Genomic DNA, 19,805 nt, shown 5'->3' on the forward strand with positions numbered 1-19,805 from the left:
CCCGTCCGGATTATGTCGTTTAGCATTCTTTTCTAGAGGTTGGGATTTATCTGTAGTGTCATTTCTGTTCTTTTTGGTGAGTGTGTCCATCCCTTTTTCGTTACAAGTACGAAGGACATTTCAGAGGAGGTTTTAGCGAAAATGGGTATTTTAGTGGTTTTTTATTGGTCGTGTGGCCTTTCTCCCCTTATAGATTGACTTCTGAGCTGAAAAAAAAACTGATGCCTGTATAAGTAAGGTTTCACTATGTCAGACACACGGTTAACTGTCAAAGTTTGCTGGCTGCATTAGGATCAGAGAAATAACGGTATTTTGGCTGTTAGACCATGTAAAGGCTATCGTAGATGCCCCCTGGTAGTGCATGAGAAGACTCATCTGCTGTATATGGGGTAAATTAATCAGTGATCCCACGTGAGCTTGAGATATGTGTAAACGTCCGGCTGTGGTGTTATTTCTCTCCTTCCAGGTCGACTTCCAAAATACGTTTTAAACAATTTTTTGGGATAAATGTACCTTTCTGCTATCTCCCGACGAATGGGTACACAATTTGATGAGGACCTCTACCGTCTCTTTTTGAAAGTAAGCTATGCTATAACTCGAGTATGGAAACTAACTAGGCATGTCGGTATTACGCTTCCGCGCTCTCTGGAAGCATAGCCACAAGGAGGTTTTATATTGAAGAGTATGGGTGATCCGAGAGAATAAGGTATTTATTCAACAAACATGGTTCAGACAAGGATCATTCATTTGCCAACGTTTTTACTGAGGTTAATTTCGTCAAGTTCCTTTCTATAATAACGTGAAGGGATGAGTCTTAGTCCTTGTGCACGCGCTACACTTAAAATCCAATCCCTTTACACGTAAATGGTTTATCAAAACCTCAAAGATCTATCGAGAACTAGTCCAACAAGCACATATGAACATTGAAAGCAAGCCTGTTGAAACTTTTGGAAAGGTGTGTGCGCTTCCTATCAAGGTAAGACCAATATAAAAATGCAAGGAAGATAAATTCACTTGTCTAGTAACCTTGGCCCACCACAACTCTATTTGAGCATCCAGTGTGGTTTCAGCACTATCTTTTCTGAGAGTCGAGAGCCGAACATCATCCAGGAACAGCTTGTAATCTTGTGAAAACCGAATTGTTTATATTAGGCATCATGATTGTTTGACACCACAATTAAGTGGTTCTAAATATAATCACTCCAACTGAGAGCTCGAGCTATCACCATTTCCTGAGTTTTTATGGCAAGTTAGATTAGGACGCTTGTTCTGGCTACGGGGGTGGAATGAGGATAGCTACCTCAAAAGTCATGTATTATCTAGGCTTCCAGATGAGCTATATGTGTCTTACAGATAGATTCTCTCGGCTTTTATGAGTATTCATAAGGTAGGCTATCACCTTATGCAAACCAGTAAAACTCTGGTATTTGTAGAACGAGACCGTGTGTCAATCATGCTCGAGTCTACTTCAGTGCATATATAACTGTTAATAGCCCTCAGTCTGGATCAAAATTAGATTACATATGCACGATATAAGATCTTGTTTAGAGCTGTCTAAAATTCTCTACCCTGTAATGTTGTAACAGTCTCTGTGCGTTCTTGTATTATAACCTTTCATGTATTGTCATTGTTTGGTAAGGTTGCAGGATGTAAAAAAAAGTAGACGGTCCGGTATTTGTATGCACCTTAATCGCTACATAAGGGGCCTGTTAATATCAATCCCAACCATCTGAGAACCTTAATATCTTGCTTAAACAATCGAATTAATTGTGGTGGATCGACTCCTAGGCCAAATTGCCCCTTTTAGAGATAAAAATCGGATATCACACTGATCACCTTGGTATAACACTAACAATGTGACATATGCATGTCTATAAAAAAACAACCAGCTCAGAAATATCAGATCCTTTCCACTGAGCTATGTATACAGTATGTGCAGCTCAGTCTCGGATTTACCCAATGATTGCTCGCATTTCCTGGTATAGCCTTCATGCCCTTGTTTACCTCTGAAGAGTTAGAAGGATACGCACATTGGCCCAGATACAGTTCGTCCGGGCAACGACGCAGACACCGCCTATCCAACCACCTGTAGGTACCGTACGTCAGTTTTCCGGCCACGCCTATGGGTTGGTTCTGCATTAGCGTGACATAGGACTGCAGTTTCACGTGGTGTACCATTGCTAGAAATATGCAGTGTCCGAATAGACCGCTACATCCAGACGCTTGTCAGCCAGACTCCGTCTCAGCCGTTCAGGCCAGGGATCTCCTTTCCTTAAACGGAGATATCTCTATATCCGCACAGCGCCGACTACTCGCCATCGAGGAACATCACCCCATGCCTGTAATTTCTGTAGCCACTTCTAAAAAGCTGCTGCCCAGCATTCTAAACAACGCGTTATGCATCACGGAAGAAACTTCAAGCGGCACTGCAGAGCTGCAGCTCCGACGAACCTCAACCAGACCAGTCTCTATATAAAAACCACGGCCCCTATTTTAAATTAGCTCTATTTTAAATATCGACAACTGATGACCCCAATGCCACCAATTGTTTTCCCTCAAACGTGTCCACCCGGTGTGGACAGCTCCATGTCTGTTCTCGAGGTGATCAACAAGCGTACTCCTATGGACCACGACTTACTCGACGGAGTGTACACGGTACCAAACTCCCAGTCCAATAACGGATCGCCGGTGTTCCGTAGCAAAGCCTGTAACCATACTAAAGATAACAATTTGGTGACATCTATCCACCCCAGTCTCCAGACCATCCACGACTACTTCGAAATGGCGGTCGAGCTGTACGGGAAGAACAAGTGTTTTGGCTTCCAGAGGCCTCTGGACACCAGCTACCAGTTCAGAACCTACGCAGAGGTGGCACAAGCGCGTGCCAGCTTTGGTTCTGGGTTGGTACGCTTCATCCGTTCATTGGGATTCGAGCAGCATCACCTTCGTCTGGAAGACAAAGACTTTATTCTTACGGTATTCTCCCCAAACACCTACGAATGGCTCATCACCGACTTGGCCTGTAGTGCCTACGCCATCTCCACCACCACTTTGTATGATACCTTGGGGGCCGAGTCGTCAGCTTACATTTTGAGTGTCACCAAGTCCCCCGTGGTTTTGCTCACATCTGAAAAGGTCGAGGCTTTCTTGCTCATGGTGAGCAACGCAAAATTGGCGTTCATCAGGGCCTTGGTCATTATGGATGAGGAATTCGCCACTCCAATCCCCGGAGCTGCCCGGAAATTGGCCAGCACGTTGTCCGTGCAATTAGTATCGTTTTCCGAGCTCACAGCGAGTGGAACGACTGATCTCCTCGACTATATCCCACCTACACCCGACAGCTTGTACACAATTTCGTTCACCTCCGGTACCAGTGGAAACCCCAAGGGTGTAGAATTGTCTCAAAGAAGTGCTGTCGCTGGTCTCACGGCCATTTATGCCTCCATAACCAAGCCAGACTTATTGCGCACCAACTCGGATATCTACAAGTCGTTGTGTATCTTGCCGTTGGCACATGTGTACCAACGTTTGATTTTCTACTTCGAGTTGTGTATCGGGGGTACGATTTTTTTACCGTCTAATCCACGGGACCCAAAGCAGATTATGATGGATATTGCTGCGATCAAGCCGACGCATTTGGTGGGGGTTCCGCGTATTTTTAATCGTATCGACGCTGGTATTTCTAGTAAAATCGAATCTCTGAACATTATCACTCGGTTTTTATACAAACGATGCATGTTATACAAGGAACAACAATATAAGGTGGGAGTACATGTCACCAACCACTGGCTCTATGACAAGTTGTTCACCAAAAAGATCAAGGCCGCAGTAGGTCTCGAAAACTTGCAGTTGGCCGTCACCGGCTCCGCTCCCATGTTGCCTGAAACCATTCGGGACTTGCGCTACATCTTGAACACCGAATTTCTCCAAGGATACGGTTTGACAGAGTCTTTTGCATGTATCTCAGTACCGTTAGCCGAGGATGAGTTACTTCCGCAGAGCTCCGGGTACATCATGATCTCCACCGAATTCAGATTAAAGGACGTGGCGGATATGAAGTACACCTGGGCCGAAAATAGGTCCGGAGAAATCTTGTTACGTGGACCTCAGATGTTTGAGCGGTACTACCAGGACCCCGTTAAGACCCGCGAGAGCGTAGATGACGACGGCTGGTTTCACACGGGTGATATTGCGATGCTCGATATGGACGGCCGTATTAAGATCATCGATCGAGTCAAGAACTTCTTTAAATTGTCGCAGGGCGAATACATCTCGCCGGAAAAGGTGGAGAACGTCTATATGCAAGCCAATCCACTGACATTGGCCCAGGTTTTCGTGTATGGCGATTCTTTCCAGTCCTTTTTGGTGGGTGTAGTGGTCATGAACGAGCTGGTGTGCCGCGACATGTGTAAGGCCTCTGCCTCTGCAGAGTTGAAGTTATTAGCCTCGCAGACTGGTGACGTCTGGGCCGGAAACGTGGAGCTCAGAAAGGAGGTGTTGGCACAGCTCAACAAAAACGTCCGTACTACCGGCTTGCTCAACGGGATGGAGATGTTGAAAAACATCCACCTCTTCTTCAACAATGATATCGAGAGCGGCCTCAACTTGGGATTCACCGAGGCAAACGGCTTGATGACTCCGACCTTGAAGATCAAACGTTACAACGCCAACCAGTATTTTGAAGTTCCGTTGAAAGAGTTATACACGGAGGGTGACTTGACCGGTCCTCTTAAAGCGAGCAAATAGTTTGAGAATAAGATATATTCCTCATAATTTAAATCCAGATATAATATATGACCGTATTATATAAATCTAAAAAAATATTTGAGTTTTACAATATATGGGTGTAAACACATTCATATATGGATAATAATACGGCTGAGAATTCAATTTGAAGGTCCACGATTCCGATACCTAGATAAGAAAAGTTATAATTGGAAATACAGCTAAGAATAAATTGTCTAGGTTAAACAGGCTTGTAAATATCTTATAAATCAATTGATATATGAAACGAGTTGAAAGCAAATACTCTCTGCGGTTTATGTAAACACCTAGCCACTTGCAGTCAAAGGTGTGCATAATTCTGGAACGTAATCCCTGTACATGAATCGTGTGCAAATACCTTGCGTACAGGTTGACCATGAATATTGGAGCCGTGTTCGCTTGAAAGAGTTTCCGTAACCTGAACACATCTGGGGTCTCAACAGCCGATTTCTTTCCTATTTTGTCACTAACCGGCCGTAACTACTCATATCCGATACACGGGTACTTTATCACTACATCTCGCAACCTCAGCAGTTGAAACGAACCCTACAAACACCAGACAATGCATCTACCTCAGTGGAACCCTAAAGCAAATCAACGGCTGCCAGGGCATAACGGCGGTCGAATCACGTTGTATCTCTCAAAGATGCCATTTAACCGTTACTTTAGACGTGCCCAAAAGCGAGTGCTTCTAAAGCTCGGACTATTGATGTTTTGCATACTCCAGATCAAATGGCTATACAGCCGTTTTACTCCCATCTCGAAGAATCCCGTGATATTCGAAGCTGGGGTCAACGATGATTCTCCCACTACATTCAAAAACCTCCTCGTAACCTCCATGGACCCCCAAACCAAGCGAGAAACCTGTCAACGGTATTTCCAAGATTTGTACGTACAAGACCCCCAATGGGCCTTCCAAACGTTCAATATGTATGATCCCCGCGCAATCGACCATGATAGGTTTATCCGGGAGGATGTCGCAGCCTTGCAGAAAGCGTACTACAAAGACATCAACAAGCTCACGGATTTCGAAATGTGGAATGCACCGCACAACGTGTACCCTGAGCCTTGGAAGAACATTCGCCTCAGCGACAAGGAACACCAGGATATTGAATCGAACTTTAAGACACAATTCCACCTCATGACTGGTACTGAGCAAGGAATTGTGGATACGGTGGCTAATTTGAGAGCCTTTGGTGCCTGCCATCTTCTCCACAACCAAGAGTTCAATGCGCAGAAAGACGCCCAGGTCGCGCTTACCAAGGCTGTTAAACAGAATAAAAAATTGGCTAAAGCAGGGAAGCCGTTGGTTGATGTGTCTTCGCTTAATACAACGTGTGAGGCATTGCAGGAACGATTGTTTCCTTGGATGACCTCCAAGTTTCCTGTATTCACCAGATGGGACGGGAAGGTTGTCACAGGTAGACTTCCGGTCATGTCAGACTATCTCAAAGATCAGGCACAGAAAGTGCGCACCAGCAAGAAGGCTAACCGGGTAGAAAACTCGTCGTGCTACATCCTACGCCTTTTGCAATCGTTCAACGGTAAGGGGATAGTTATCTCTGCGGCGGATAAATTCAAAGATGACCTAATCAACTTGATAAGAGTCTTGCGAAGCCTCCAAAACGAATTGCCTATTCAAGTCTTTCACAGCGGTGACTTGAGCCTCGAGACCCAACGCGAAGTTGTTGCCGCAGCTAGGGCGACGTTTGACATGGATTCATTTCCTAAATCTTACCACTCCATGGTGGAAGCGTTAAAAAAGCAACACAAAGTACCATCGTTCCCACAACAGGAGATTTGGTTTGCGGATGTCAGGGGGTGCGTAGTGCCGGAGTACGAAATGTACTTTAAAAGGTTTTATAGCAAACTCCTCCCACACGTGTTTGGCTCGTTTGAAGAGACCATGTTGATGGATGCCGATACTGTCCCCTTAGTTCCCCCAGCTGACTTTTTCCAGTCCCGGGGCTACTTGAAAACAGAAACACTATTTTTCAAAGACAGAGAGACCCACAACGAAAACGCCGACCACACACGGGCGTTCTTCAGAAAGATGATGCCTACGGTGCTAGATGAGCTTTTCTTGGGGCTTCCAGCTGCAACCAATTTCACCCTTGACAATGCCTTCTTGGGTAACAACAAGCGCCATGTGCATCTCATGGAGTCGGGGATCGTGATGTATCGGAAATCCGCCCATTTCACCGGGATTCTTATGACTGCATGCATCAACTTTTGGACACTGGTCAGAACAAGAATCGGCGGCGACAAAGAGATGTTTTGGCTTGGGATGTCCATGGCGGCAGACGAGAACTATAGCTTCAACGGTAATCACGCAGCGGCGGTGGGAACCGTCACCCCGAAAGAGTTTCTCCCAGCAGCGGCCAACGAAATTTGTTCCACCCAGCCTGGCCACGTGTCGTCTGATGATGACCAGACGTTGATGTGGATAAATTCCGGATTTAAATTCTGCAAGAAGCCAGGCTCGTTCGAGGAGTCCAAAAAATCGGACAAATTGTTGATGTTTTCGGGTGCAAAGAGCTTAACCGAGCGAGAAGGCTACAACGAGAACGCCGTGAGATCAATGTACTCGGAAGCCATCGATATTCAAGCCGCAATAGTCCCTCCTGAAACAAGGAAGCCGCTCCGTGATCCAGCCAACGCTCATGAGCCACCACTTGGGTGGAAGTCCGAAGGGTCTTGCAATGCCTATTTATGGTGTGCCTACGATCGTGTGGGGGCAAGCTCAAAGCCAGAGCACCAGGGGAAACTCATCGAGTTTTCGGCTGATCACAAAGCTCGGTTCAAATTCATTGGAGACTTGTGGATGGGCTATGGTATCCAGCAAGAGGGAGTTCCAATAAGGGGAAGAAAAAACGTGATTAGGGCGTGACAAATGCAGAGATTTGTTTCGGGAACCAGGTAACTCCAAGAATAACATTTAGATTTTTTTTTAGAAATACCTAGGCTTAATAGTGCATTATCTTATGCATTACTATATAAGTCATTTCTGTGGCATAGCTCTACCTCGAGGATAGAATATCTACTTATGGTAGTATACTGGTTAGTTATATAACTTATATAGGATACAGGAAGGATGGATCGACCTCGCTATATAAGGTATCGATTCCTATCACGTGAGCACTACATACAACGATTTCGCTGCAAAACTTCTGTGGATTTAAGTCTAGTAAATCGACGATTCTCTCATAGTTTCACCTTTTGATTCAATTTTTGGCTTAATTTATTTTCGAGACTGCATCTTTACCCGGACTCGGGGCTCTGTCTGTAACATACGCTACAGAGGATTTGGCAATGGTGATATTATCCGAGGGTGTTACATTAATGCAGAGTCATACAGTAAGCAAGTAAACCCCACATCTGTGTTCTCGCCACATTCCGCTATCTCACACATCCTGCGTCTATTTGATGATCACAATTCTCTGCATGGTCAATTTCTCGACTGTATGTCATTCCTGGCTCGAGCTGCGAAGAGTCATTACTTGAAGACGTCACAGCAAACGCACGTGTAGATCACGTGATCCACGAACCCTGAGATTGCTGTCCGACAATCCAAGTCATACAAGAGTGCCACCCCACAAGGGCTATTCGCCACAAAAAGGTCTAACCTTTTGGATCAGGACCTCTTATGGACATCGTTTGCCCACCCTCATGCCTTATTACCTATCCATGTATTGGCAACAGCCTCCTCTCAACCCGAAAGGCAATCCTGCATTCAGCTTCCCCGCCGCACACCCTCTGCGTCATCTCCCCCAGCGAATCCTGGCACTTTGGTTGCTAGAAGAACGCTTCTTCCTCATCTGTAGATATTACCAATAACCAGAAATAATTATCCAAATATGTCAGACTTGCGCCGCCAGTTATTTGCTGAGTCCCCCAAGACATCGAAGCCACTGTCACGCTCGCAATCGCGCTCGCGCGTAAAGACGCCGGCGTTGGTTGACGCCGATGACACCGAAGGCGAATTGAACACGCAAATGCTCGACGAATTGCTCTTGGCGCGCGTGAATTCGTTCCAGGCGCAGTTTGAAGCTGACGAGACCAAGAACACCGAACGGATCAAGACGTCGTCCGTCAGCGAGATCATCACGTCGCTCCAGTTGCCGTTGAAGACGGTAAGCGTGGAGTCACGTCAGCTACTTCTCGCACAGTTGTACAAGTTGACAGTATTCCAGCCGGGCAATCCGCACGGTGAAATTAATGACGTAAACTTGGAGCTGTTGGTGCGCCAGTTTGTGACTTTGTCTCCATCTAACGTTGAAGAGACATTACTCATAACCCGTGCCATTTCCAGCTTTGCTGCCAGCGATATCGATGAGTGCGCCACAGGAATCTTGGAAGACTACTTTCCCCGCTTGTTGAAGTTGTTGTTCGACTACCGCAATGTGGAGGTGGTTGTGCGCTCGCAGTTGGTCCAGTCCTTCATCGTTTTGCAGTTGTTCATCTACTACGACGCAGGCACCAACACCAAGACGAAGGAATACATGACCCGCTTGCTCGAATTAGCCGAAGACTTGGTCGTCTACACCGGCTCGACCGATATCGGCGGTGCCGAGGAGGTGGAACACTCCACGTTCATCACGGACGTAGATAACAAGCAGTTACAGCAGCAGTTGCGCTCGCGTGATGAGTCGCAGGCAATCATCGGGATTCTCCATGGGCTTGGAGTCTTGTTCACCATCATTGCGGATGACAACGACTGTAACGCCATCATCGAGGAGTTTGTTCCGCGACTCCTTGTGTTCTTGGAGAACTCCTCTGGCTTGAACATTGACGTCCAGAAGGCTGCCGGAAGGGTCATTGCCTTGTTGTATGAGATCTTTGACTACGGCGACAGCTTCTCGCCGAACGATGAGGACTATTTTGCGTCGCAGAGCCGTACTGGCGATGGGGAGTACGAAACCGAGGATGATGACGATAACTTGCCATTCTACGACTCTGATTACATTGTGCAGCTCTGCGCCGAGTTGGCGACCGCATCGTCGAAAAAGATCTCCCGCAAGGACAAGAAGGAGACCCATTCGGTGTTTAGAGATATTTCCGTAACATTGGAGACGCAGACATCGAAGCGTAATCGGTTTGCTTTGTTCAAGCAAGTGCTCAAGAAGCTGGAAAACGAGTTACCTGTATTAGGCAATATCGCGCTCACCAAGAGCAAGTCGTTGCCGATTCGCCACTGGTTCACGTATGTGCGCTACATCGTCACCAAGTGGTGTTTCGGTGCTGGCTTGCAGACACAGATGGTTGGTAACAGCGATCTTAAAAAGATCTTGCGCGCCACACCACCACAGCACGGCAACGAGGGCAGCAGTAAGTGGGCCCAAGAAGACACTGAGGAGGGCCGTGAAGGCCGTTGGGGCGATGATAGCGCGAAGAGAGGTGAGGACAAGAAGAAGCGTGAGCAACAGTTGAACAAGGACCGTTTGGACCGGATGCGGGAGAAGATTGATGTTTTGGATATCTAATTTGTATGGATTATTTATTTTTATTTATTTTTATCTAATTTTATTTATTTTTATTTATTTTTATTTATTTTTATTTATTTTTATTTATTTTTATTTATTTTTATTTATTTTTATTTATTTATACAGAATTAGTTGCAAGATAAAGCAAAGTGGTATCAATAGTTGTTGAAATGTTACGGACTTGGTTTGACAATATCGTAAACACAGACCATAGCTACGCACATATAGTTCTATTCATTAATTCATTATCTACATTAGATTGGCTTCACTAAGCAGTGCTTCCCCTGTAAACGGATGTAATCGTTCATGGCAGTGATCAAATCCTCGCCATTCTCAGCAAAGATAATAATGTACTTTCCATCAAACGGAGCCTGCTTACATCTCCCATTACTTCTTTTTCCCCAAATGTTTTCATCCTTGAAAGTCACAAGCTCCAGGCCATACGGCTTCAAATACACCTCGCGGTCCCAGGTTGACTCTATATCCACGACCTTCGCATACGTGTTGGTGCTCTCGCTGATGCGCCTGATCTTATTGACAACTTGGGTCGGGATGAACATCGGGTAGTTGAACTCATTGAATGCGTTGATCCGGAGCTGAACCACCTTCACCACTCGCTCCACCTGGCTCGCGTCCCCATACACCGAAAGGGTGGTGAATGCTTTCACGTCGCGTTCTGACTGCGGCGCCGCAATTTGAATCACCGTATCTGTGAGAAACTGTAACTCGGATATTTTGTTGATTCCGTTAGGGTTCGATACCTGGGAAGAACCCACTAGCGGTTCGCAGAACCTCACGGGGATCTGGAAGTTATGGATGTTGGCGAGAAGATTCGAGTATCTCAACTGGAGAAACCTCAACGCTTCCTGAACATACTCCTCTTGCGGAGCGGTAATAGCAAGGGAAACATAGTTTATAACATTCGCACAACTAGAGTCGGGTGAAGGCGATTCGGGAGCAGGGGCCTCCATCCGGAAAATTCTTGAGTCTGGGATGTTTGAATACGAGCGGTCAATGCGAACATCTGTCTCGGTGGCGCTGCTTAAATTGTCCAACTCAACGCCTCTAAATCCCACAAAGAAAGGAGCGTAAACTTCCGGAACTTGGAAGAGCAAGATGTTGCGCACAAGAGGATCCACTGTGTTCTGGATCTCCCTTACCGCTGCCTCAACCTGGCTCAACCTTTCATTTTGGAAAGTAATGTAATCAATACCGGAGCCTGGCACCGAGGCTATTTCCATTTTCGTTCCTGTCCTGTGTTGTATTGTTTCTATCACACTAGGACCATTGGTTTTGTGTGGAGAGTTTTCTGGCTTTGCGAGAATCGGTGAACAAAAGGCGGGAAGCTCAATTATCTGGGTATTCAACCTTCTCATCTCGTCTAGCTTCGACATCACCTTCGAATAAGCCTTAACGTAGCCCATGCGGTCCTTGGCGGAGATTGTTATAGCGGTACCTTCCTGGGAAATAACACCGGTCTTAGAGTCAACATAGATATGTGCCTTTGTTGTCCTCACAAGCGTGCTCATAAACTCGTGAAGTCTCGGTCTACCATTAGATTCACGCCGCTTATCCGAGGAAATCGGCAGGTACAACATGGCAAAAGTGAACTCCCGAGGGATCGTGAACTTGCGCTGGAACGTGCTAAGAAGCATCTTAGCCCTATCAAGAGCCTGGAACAATGTTACTGCTGTTTCAGCAAACACATAGACTTTGGCATACTTCTCCAGAGACACAACAATGTCCTCCAGCGGGGCATGATGATAAAAAACCCCGGCAGTCTCATCGAGCCTGGTCTTCACCGCAGAAAGCTGTCTTTTGGTCACGGGCACAAGAATATAGTCGTAGTGGTCTGAAAACTTCTTTAATCGCTGGGAAAGCATTTTCAAGCAGTCATTGACTGCCTCTTCAGAGCCCTGGACCGTAGCCTCTTGCAGGGCTTCGTCGAACTCAATCTGTGTGGCAGTACTCACCTCCGTGGTCTGTTTCCAGGAGCCTCCTCTCCCTCGAAGGGCCTGGAAAAACATAGGCGCGACTGCAAGTGACTGTTTGTGCTTTCTGGGGATATCGGCCTTTGCTAGCTTTGCCACAAATTCGTCCATGTCATCGTCAAGTGCATAGCTGGATAACCATCGGGTCTGGCGCGAAGCGGAGAAGAGTCTGGTACGAGAAAGCACAGTCACACTGAAAAGGGATCCCCAGTGTTTTGAAATCATTGAATTTTGCTCCGTGGACTAAAGTACCAGTAATCTCTTTGGCTCATTCTACCACATTAGTTCATGAATAAATCCTGCGGTGCGGCGTATCCATCATGCAATTTTCGGATAGATTTTAAGTTTATTGCCCGTGCTGTGCGGCTTGCGCAGCAAAAAAAAAAGCGTAAAGATATGTTTCAAACAAGGTCTAGTGTAATCTCAAACTCTCGGAATATATCCAGAATCAGCTATTTAAAGCGACTACAAAGCATTTATTACTCTTGTTGCTATCAGAATCCACCAGAGGCTCCCTTTTCAACCCAAATTTATTCTATTCAATTACTGTCCGCTCCAGGTTCCAGTCCTTGATATCTCCGTTCAAACCTCTTCCTTACATCTATTGACACCGGTTGTCTTTGCTTAAAGTTATCCCCAAATCCAATATATTCCATCTCTAGTCGTCAAGTAATGGAAACTTCTGCCTCCGTGGAAATACCCACAGTGACGATTTCCTCCATGGAAATTCCTGTGTCTAGTATCCCCACCAAACGGGCACGTTCACGTTCCAATTCTGTTTCCTCCGTCACATCCACCGCGAGCAACCGAACACTCAACTCGACCACTACAACTGGCTCCTCCAGGCCGAAGAATCTCTATTGTGACTTTCCCGACTGCAACAAAGCGTACTCCCGTCCGTCTCTCCTCACCCAGCACCAACGCTCCCACTCGGGCGACCGGCCCTTCCAATGCACCCACTGCGATAAGTCATTTCTCCGGAACTCTCACCTCCAGGCACACCTCGTGTCCCATAGCCAGGACAAACCCTTCCACTGCTCACTATGCGGGAAAGGTGTGAACTCGCGCCAACATTTGAAGAGACATGAGATCACCCACACCAAAACCTTCGAATGCACTTACGACACATGCAAAGAGGTCTTCTACAAGCAGCAAACATTGCGACACCACATCAACACGGTCCACGAGCCCGATCGCTTGACGTGCGATGCGTGTGGCAAAGTGTTTAACCGGCCATACCGCTTGGCCACCCACAAACAAACCAAACACGGCGCCTCGCCTGCATACCAGTGCACGCAGCCGGGCTGTTTCCAGAGCTTCAAGACGTGGTCCGCAGTAAACTTCCACGTCAGAACCGCCCATCCCAAGTTGACCTGTTCCAAGTGTGGGAAGAAGTGCATCGGGATCCAGGGCTTGCAAATGCACATGATGGTGCACGATGAGGAAAAGGTGATCAAATTGTGGAAGTGCGAATACTGTGTGGAGAGTTTTCTCAACAAGAAACTACTTTTCTCGCATTATGATGAAGTTCACGACGGGAATGTCCCAGCAGAACTTTTGAGCAAGAAAGGTGATAGTGACGATGAAACCCCGGCGTTAAGCCACGCGCTGCTTCAGGAAGCAGGCAAAGCAACACAACCTTTGGCGGAGGCTTTGGAGTCCGTGAATCCACTGCTGGAATCGCCAGAACCACCGCGGAAGCAAACTGCCCGCTCTAGTTCTCCGTTATCCACGTCTTCGGTGACGTCTGTGATGGACCTTATTGCCGGTAACGTCGCCTTGGGGAGCCAGACTGGGATTATTACCTGTCCTAAGCAGAGCTGCGATCGATTGTTTCGCCGGGAGTACGATTTGAAACGCCATTTGAAATGGCACGACGAGCAGTTGGTCAAGGTGGAGCGGTATCTCAGTGGCTTGCCCGTCTCCTCTCGCGTAGAGGAGCAGTCCACAGAGCACGATTTGAGCATGATCATCGGCGAAGATCAGATTTCTACGCCAGGATTTGTGCAGGCCTCGGAAATGGCAGTAGAAGAAGTATCCCAGGGGGGTGAATCCCCGGATGACTTTGACGATGCTTCTTTTAACGATATTCTAGCCGAGGAACTCGCAAGGACGCCGTGATCGTTCTTTTGCTAGCATAATCCAGCTGATCAGGAGATCGCGAATGTGTATATAAATGTCGGGTGATGGTGGAATTGAGGGCTTAACTTAATAGTGGTACAATGGGTAGCTCAACATTAACGCTATTGAGGAGGTATTTTGCAAATTGAAGGTTTATAACTTCAAGGGCCCTCGCTTCAGAACTCACTCAATCTGACGATTTGTATACTGTCTTGGAAATGATTGGGATAAAAATACCAGGCAATTGATTTATTTTCCGTTAGCCTATTGAAAGTACTATTATGGACAACCGATCGACATAGCTAATCCACTTGGTAAACGACACTGCGCATAATTTCCTGTAGATTATTTGCCAGTTGTCTGCATCAGGAGGGTGTCATATTACAGCCGTATATCAAGAATGCCTATAGTTAAGTACATTACTCTCCTTATGCTTGAGTTCTTTTAGTATTTCTATGTTAAGTATCCCTTTACCGGTTAATATAAACCGGTTGAGTGAACGAAGGAGGGTGAAACAGACGATAACATCCCGCGCAAAGTCCTACACACCATCGCGGCCTAACCTGCAGGACACCTCCTATCGCACCGTGTGAACCCATTGAATCCCACAATATCGGTTTAAATACTAAAAATACCTCATAAAAATATATACACTTAAGTGATATTATATTACATCTCAGTTGAACCCTCATCCCAAACCCAAATTCGGGCTCTCGGGTTATGCGCCCCGTCCGGCTTTCCGTGCGCTTTAAATAGTATGCCAATTTTTCTTTTCTAAACTTTTTCACATAACAAAAGAGGTTCTAACGGCCCCTACTTTTCGCCACACACAATACTCAACTACCATGTCTGATTACGGCGACGACGGTTTCAACGACAACACCAACGAACAGTACGAGGACTTTGACCAGCCGGAACACTATTCCGACTTGGAAAACTTTGACGAGCCAGTAGTGGAGGGTGCTGAAGACGACATTACCGTCGATGGCCGTCAGATCATCACCGGTGGATTCGGGCACGAGGACATCCCAACTGGTGCTTCCACCAAGAAGTCTGTCAAGCAGCTTGCAATCCCGAGAGAGGATAGAACCACCACCCCATATATGACCAAGTACGAAAGAGCCAGAATCTTGGGGACCAGAGCCTTGCAGATCAGTATGAACGCGCCAGTATTGGTCGATCTCGAGGGCGAGACCGATCCGTTGGCCATCGCCATGAAGGAGTTGGCTCAGAGAAAGATCCCGCTTGTTATCAGAAGATACTTGCCAGACAGCTCCTACGAGGACTGGGGCTGCGACGAGTTGATTGTGGACAACTAAACCGCATAGAAGAGCACGCTCTTTGCCACTGTACATTATCGCTTTTGGGTGCTAGATAAATAATGAAATAAAATGTATTTGTTCTGAGAGTTATCCGGTGTTGGAGAACATCAGTGGGTTTTGTAAAGCTTTTTATCTCCGAAAGTCAAGTGTCTGGCTGAATAAGGATCTCTGCTGTCTATTTAGTATACTGTCTACCCAGTCTCGGAATCTAGGAAGTGCGAACATGTATATTTCTAGCAGATATCGATGTTCACGATGAAAACATAGAGGTGTTACCTAATTTATAAATTGTACCAATCAGACAGAATATTAACTACGACGTATGGCTCTTAATATTTAGCTAAAATATCGATAATAGACTTTGCTCGTCAAAACTTTCAGTCCCCCAGCTACGAATTGCGTTTGATGAGAGATCTCCGAGTCCCGTTCTTGTGGCAGCAACATGTACCTGGCAAAATTTTGAGGCTCACATTCATAAACATTCTAGTGGTGCCTTTACCATAAATATAAAAACTGTCATCTATGCCATTTCCTTGGTTAAAGGAATCAGTAAGCGATATCTTTGATTAGATTACTCTAATACATCGCCGCTTTACGAGGTGTCAATGGATAAACGCTTACCAGCACACGTATCCCTGACATACGCGTGCACTGGGAGAATCACTGTCTCAAAGCGAACATAGAAAACTGATCCAGAGCCTTACAAAAAGCGGGCAATTACTTTTGTTATTTTTGGAGTATCTTGCAAGCTTAGTCCCTTTCGGTTTGGAGCTCCTGAGAACCACTCGCTATTAGGGCTGCCGATTTTCTCTCCCATCTATCAACTAAAACTCGGCATTCCCCTTTATCTTCAAGAATCTCTTTCCCTTATCACCAAGGTCATTCCGTTCGATTTCTATTCATTTTGACACCATTTCATAATATTAGTCCCCGCCTAGTCAGCCGCGCCAGGGCTCCCATAATTGCCAAACAGCGGGGCTGTGCGGCTCGGATCGCAGGTCAGCCCACGACATTGTTTCGTAAAAGTAACGCCTGTATACGTAAGATTCGAAAAGTAGATAGTACGGATTTGGAATTGTAGCTTAACCCAGATTGTCTGGGCAATATGTAACTTTTAATATGACTCAGTAACAAGCCATCCAGCTACCGCTCCGTGTTTTTAAGCCACGCAACAACCTAATATCAAAAATAAAAGCAATACCACTATCGATTATAATTACCATCAATCAGAATTTACTGATAATCAAGGCTTAGAAGACCGAATCTGTGGATTATTGACAAACTGGCAATCAGTTATATTTAGCCGTTTTAACTGCTTGCATACAGGTCCGGCGCCTCGATCTCCGGGACTCATAACGTGTTACAACAAAACATTACTGCTTGTCATTCCCTTACCTAGCACATCCTCCTACATCAAATCCCTGTTAGATTGCCAATAAACACATACCACAACCGATTCAGAACTACCGTCACCATTAGTTCTATATGTGGTCAGGACAGGATCCGTACCCACCGTCGCAAGATGCCACACGGAAGGAGGCGGACACAAAGCTCCGCCAGGTAGCGCACAACTTCTTTCTCAAGGCGGCTAACGTGGTACTAGCGTCACGATCCGAGCTCAATGCAGCTAGTGGTGCCACACGCTACAATAAATGGTTCAATCTCGAGGCCATTGACGGCGATTTTCGCTTTGCCAACCGGCCCATCCTCAAGGAGCGCGTACGGCAGTGGCGGCCATCGCTGCCTAGTAGTTCACAGGGCCCAACGGAGGCGATTCCGCCAATGGTAATCGAAACGTACCTTGATCTACGGGAGATGCACCAGCACGGGCTCCAGCTCAGTTTGCACCACGAGGGTGCAGATATTGCAGTGACCAAGAACGCCAAAAAGTCTGAGGTGGTGCTCGAGCGCTGGCTCGTGGAGTTTGACCAGATTACGCTGGAACCAGAGCTGCTCCCGGCGATATACAAGAAATGCATTGTGCTCTTTCGCGGGTTGTACACCTACGCCCGCCTCTTGCCCGCCTATTCGCTCTACAAGCGCCTTGAGAGCCAATCATCGATGGGAGAGCCCGTTTTGAGCGAATCATCTGGAGAGCCTGGACACTTTCTAAGTGTGGGCTGCCGGATTCTTGACGGAAACCAGCCAATAAATTCCAAGGGCCGCATTGGCTTGAGCAAGCCCATTATCCCCGCAACCAACAAGCTTCGTGCGAACGAAACGTTGCCTTTTCACATGGACCAGTACAAGTTTGCGCCGATTGCCACGCCTGGGGGCAGTCTCCGGGTGTCAGTGTCGTTTCGCGAAAACTGCGCGTTCCACATCACAAAGACCAACGCCAGGTTCCGTGAGACCGACTCCACTTTTGCAGAAACGGAGATTACCCGATTGGGTGCAGCCACTTCGTCCCCCATCAAGGTCCAGCTCCCCAGCGGCCACACCTCGGACTCTCTCCGTCGCTTCTCGCTTACAAGCAACATGTCGGTGTCGCCGGCCTACTCGTCCTCGCCCAAAGCCGCCAACCGCCGCCTCTCCACTCCGAACCGCATTCAGGTGTTCAAGTCGGGATCCGTCACCGGATCGCCCCCAAGCGGGGGATACGGCCCTGGAACGGTCAACCATGGACCTAATGACCGCCGCGGCAGCGTGACGCCCGTGGATAAAGACCGCCGCGGCAGCGTGGCTTCTGAGAGAAGTGTCGATAGAGGTGACCGCCGCGGAAGTGGATCCGCGCTTGACCGCTCCAGCTCCAACGTATCGCTCGCGGCGGTGCTCCGGAACCCGCGTACGGGCAGCGTGACCTCTGTGAATCAGATTCCACAAGGGTTCATCCCCCACAAACGGCCGGAAGCTGGAATTGTTCCAGCCTCCCTTCCCTCCTCTGCCTGCTCCTACACCAGCCTGTCTCCTGACGCTGTTTCCGGAAAGTTTTCCTCATCGTTCAACTATCCGCTGTCGCGGCGCCATTCGTACGTGCGGCGCCGCTCGTCATCCGTGGCGCGCAGACCGGCGGCTTCAATACGCTCACCCGAACCAGGCTACTTGTCCACTGCAGGCTCAGATATGGACCCCGCAAGTGGGCTCTATGTGGATGATGACATTGGCGAGTTTGTCAAGATGATTGATAGCAAGCATGATTTGCGGCTCATCGACACGGCGCTTTCGTCATCCTCGTTGTTCCAGGAATCGAACCGCCACCTGGGCGAGATGGACTTCCAACGCTTCCAGTCGATGAAATCGCAGTACGACGATCTTGGCGACAAGCTCTCTGCGCTGTTGATCCGTGTGTCTGACAGTACGCGTGCAAGTCCGCGGCTCGATACTCCGCCCATGCCCTCCATTCCATCCATCATGGGCGAACACAGGACGCGCGCAACCCCTAGCTCACCCAAGCTGGATTCGGTTGTTCTTCGCGGCTACTACTCCCTCAGGGGCTCCCCCAGCGTTGGCGCTTCCGCTGAGTACGCCCATCGCGAGGGCTCCGAGCCGGCGGCCGGGTACTACTCGCTCACCAGCGAGATCAGGCGTAAACACGCGATCACGAGCCAGTATGCGGATGTATTTGACGACGAAGAGGATGAGCCGAAAAAACCTCCTGTCAGGGCCCGCGAAGAGGCGGACGAAGATGACGACTTGTTGTTTGAGATGAGCGACGTTCATTTGGCCAAAGGTAGTGGGTTTGAATGATTCTAGCATGGTTTGAGGAACTGCTGCATTTGCTTACGCTTGATTAAGATCATTGGCCTGGAAACTATAGGTATATACAAGTATGGGAAGGGAGGATTTAAAGAATAAAGTTTTATTGGTAATATCACGGGCAAAGTACAAAGTCCAGTTCGGTTGTTTTACAAGACAATTGTCCTGCTGTGTCGGTATTAACTAGCGTGTTTAAGTAATTAGCATGGGTTTTATCTCCACGTAATATGCGTTCTGTGGAATGTTGTACCATATTTCACATACGGTAAAGGGGAGAACAACAAAAACTCGTGGTTGAGAATACACCCTTATCTGGGACTCACAAAAGGAAAACTCAGTTTTCATATGGTACTAGAATATACACCATTTTTCTGGCTCGAGAATTAAAGACAGAATAGTATGCCCTTTAGACGTACAGGTTTATATAT

The 19,805-nt window shown here is 47.3% G+C and overlaps 7 protein-coding genes across 7 annotated transcripts; 6 read left to right on the forward strand and 1 right to left on the reverse strand.

Moving 5' to 3' along the window:
- Nucleotides 1-2,101: 2,101 nt before the first annotated feature.
- On the forward strand, nt 2,102-4,801 carry BABINDRAFT_161708 (uncharacterized protein). Its single transcript, XM_019128962.1, has one exon. The coding sequence runs from the start codon at nt 2,536-2,538 to the stop codon at nt 4,744-4,746; it is 2,211 nt and encodes a 736-aa protein (XP_018985401.1). The 5' UTR covers nt 2,102-2,535; the 3' UTR covers nt 4,747-4,801.
- A 391-nt stretch (nt 4,802-5,192) lies between these two features.
- On the forward strand, nt 5,193-7,849 carry BABINDRAFT_161709 (alpha-mannosyltransferase). The gene has a single exon (XM_019128963.1). The coding sequence runs from the start codon at nt 5,327-5,329 to the stop codon at nt 7,652-7,654; it is 2,328 nt and encodes a 775-aa protein (XP_018985402.1). The 5' UTR covers nt 5,193-5,326; the 3' UTR covers nt 7,655-7,849.
- Nucleotides 7,850-8,621: 772 nt separating this feature from the next.
- BABINDRAFT_8245 (uncharacterized protein) lies at nt 8,622-10,247 on the forward strand (the record flags this gene model as incomplete). Its single annotated transcript, XM_019132764.1, has 1 exon — nt 8,622-10,247. One exon carries the CDS (start codon nt 8,622-8,624, stop codon nt 10,245-10,247), a length of 1,626 nt encoding a protein of 541 aa, XP_018985403.1.
- Nucleotides 10,248-10,464: 217 nt separating this feature from the next.
- Nucleotides 10,465-12,493, reverse strand: BABINDRAFT_161711 (uncharacterized protein). The gene has a single exon (XM_019128964.1). The coding sequence runs from the start codon at nt 12,461-12,463 to the stop codon at nt 10,502-10,504; it is 1,962 nt and encodes a 653-aa protein (XP_018985404.1). The 5' UTR covers nt 12,464-12,493; the 3' UTR covers nt 10,465-10,501.
- A 178-nt stretch (nt 12,494-12,671) lies between these two features.
- Nucleotides 12,672-14,777, forward strand: PZF1 (Pzf1p). The gene has a single exon (XM_019128965.1). The coding sequence runs from the start codon at nt 12,911-12,913 to the stop codon at nt 14,357-14,359; it is 1,449 nt and encodes a 482-aa protein (XP_018985405.1). The 5' UTR covers nt 12,672-12,910; the 3' UTR covers nt 14,360-14,777.
- Nucleotides 14,778-15,204: 427 nt separating this feature from the next.
- RPO26 (DNA-directed RNA polymerase core subunit) lies at nt 15,205-15,819 on the forward strand (the record flags this gene model as incomplete). The annotated part of the gene is made up of 1 exon (XM_019131123.1): nt 15,205-15,819. One exon carries the CDS (start codon nt 15,205-15,207, stop codon nt 15,676-15,678), a length of 474 nt encoding a protein of 157 aa, XP_018985406.1. The 3' UTR covers nt 15,679-15,819.
- A 1,217-nt stretch (nt 15,820-17,036) lies between these two features.
- BABINDRAFT_161713 (serine/threonine protein kinase regulatory subunit) lies at nt 17,037-19,514 on the forward strand. Its single transcript, XM_019128966.1, has one exon. It carries the CDS (start codon nt 17,167-17,169, stop codon nt 19,366-19,368), a length of 2,202 nt encoding a protein of 733 aa, XP_018985407.1. The 5' UTR covers nt 17,037-17,166; the 3' UTR covers nt 19,369-19,514.
- Nucleotides 19,515-19,805: the final 291 nt, after the last annotated feature.

This window comes from Babjeviella inositovora, assembly GCF_001661335.1.
Source record: "Babjeviella inositovora NRRL Y-12698 unplaced genomic scaffold BABINscaffold_6, whole genome shotgun sequence".
NCBI lineage: Eukaryota > Fungi > Ascomycota > Pichiomycetes > Serinales > Babjeviella > Babjeviella inositovora.

Excerpts from the sequence above, each read along its gene's own strand:
- BABINDRAFT_161709 (XM_019128963.1), top strand. The coding sequence starts at position 5,327 with ATGCATCTACCTCAGTGGAACCCTAAAGCAAATCAACGGCTGCCAGGG.
- BABINDRAFT_161713 (XM_019128966.1), top strand. The coding sequence starts at position 17,167 with ATGTGGTCAGGACAGGATCCGTACCCACCGTCGCAAGATGCCACACGG.
- BABINDRAFT_161711 (XM_019128964.1), bottom strand. The coding sequence starts at position 12,463 with ATGATTTCAAAACACTGGGGATCCCTTTTCAGTGTGACTGTGCTTTCT.
- PZF1 (XM_019128965.1), top strand. The coding sequence starts at position 12,911 with ATGGAAACTTCTGCCTCCGTGGAAATACCCACAGTGACGATTTCCTCC.
- BABINDRAFT_161708 (XM_019128962.1), top strand. The coding sequence starts at position 2,536 with ATGCCACCAATTGTTTTCCCTCAAACGTGTCCACCCGGTGTGGACAGC.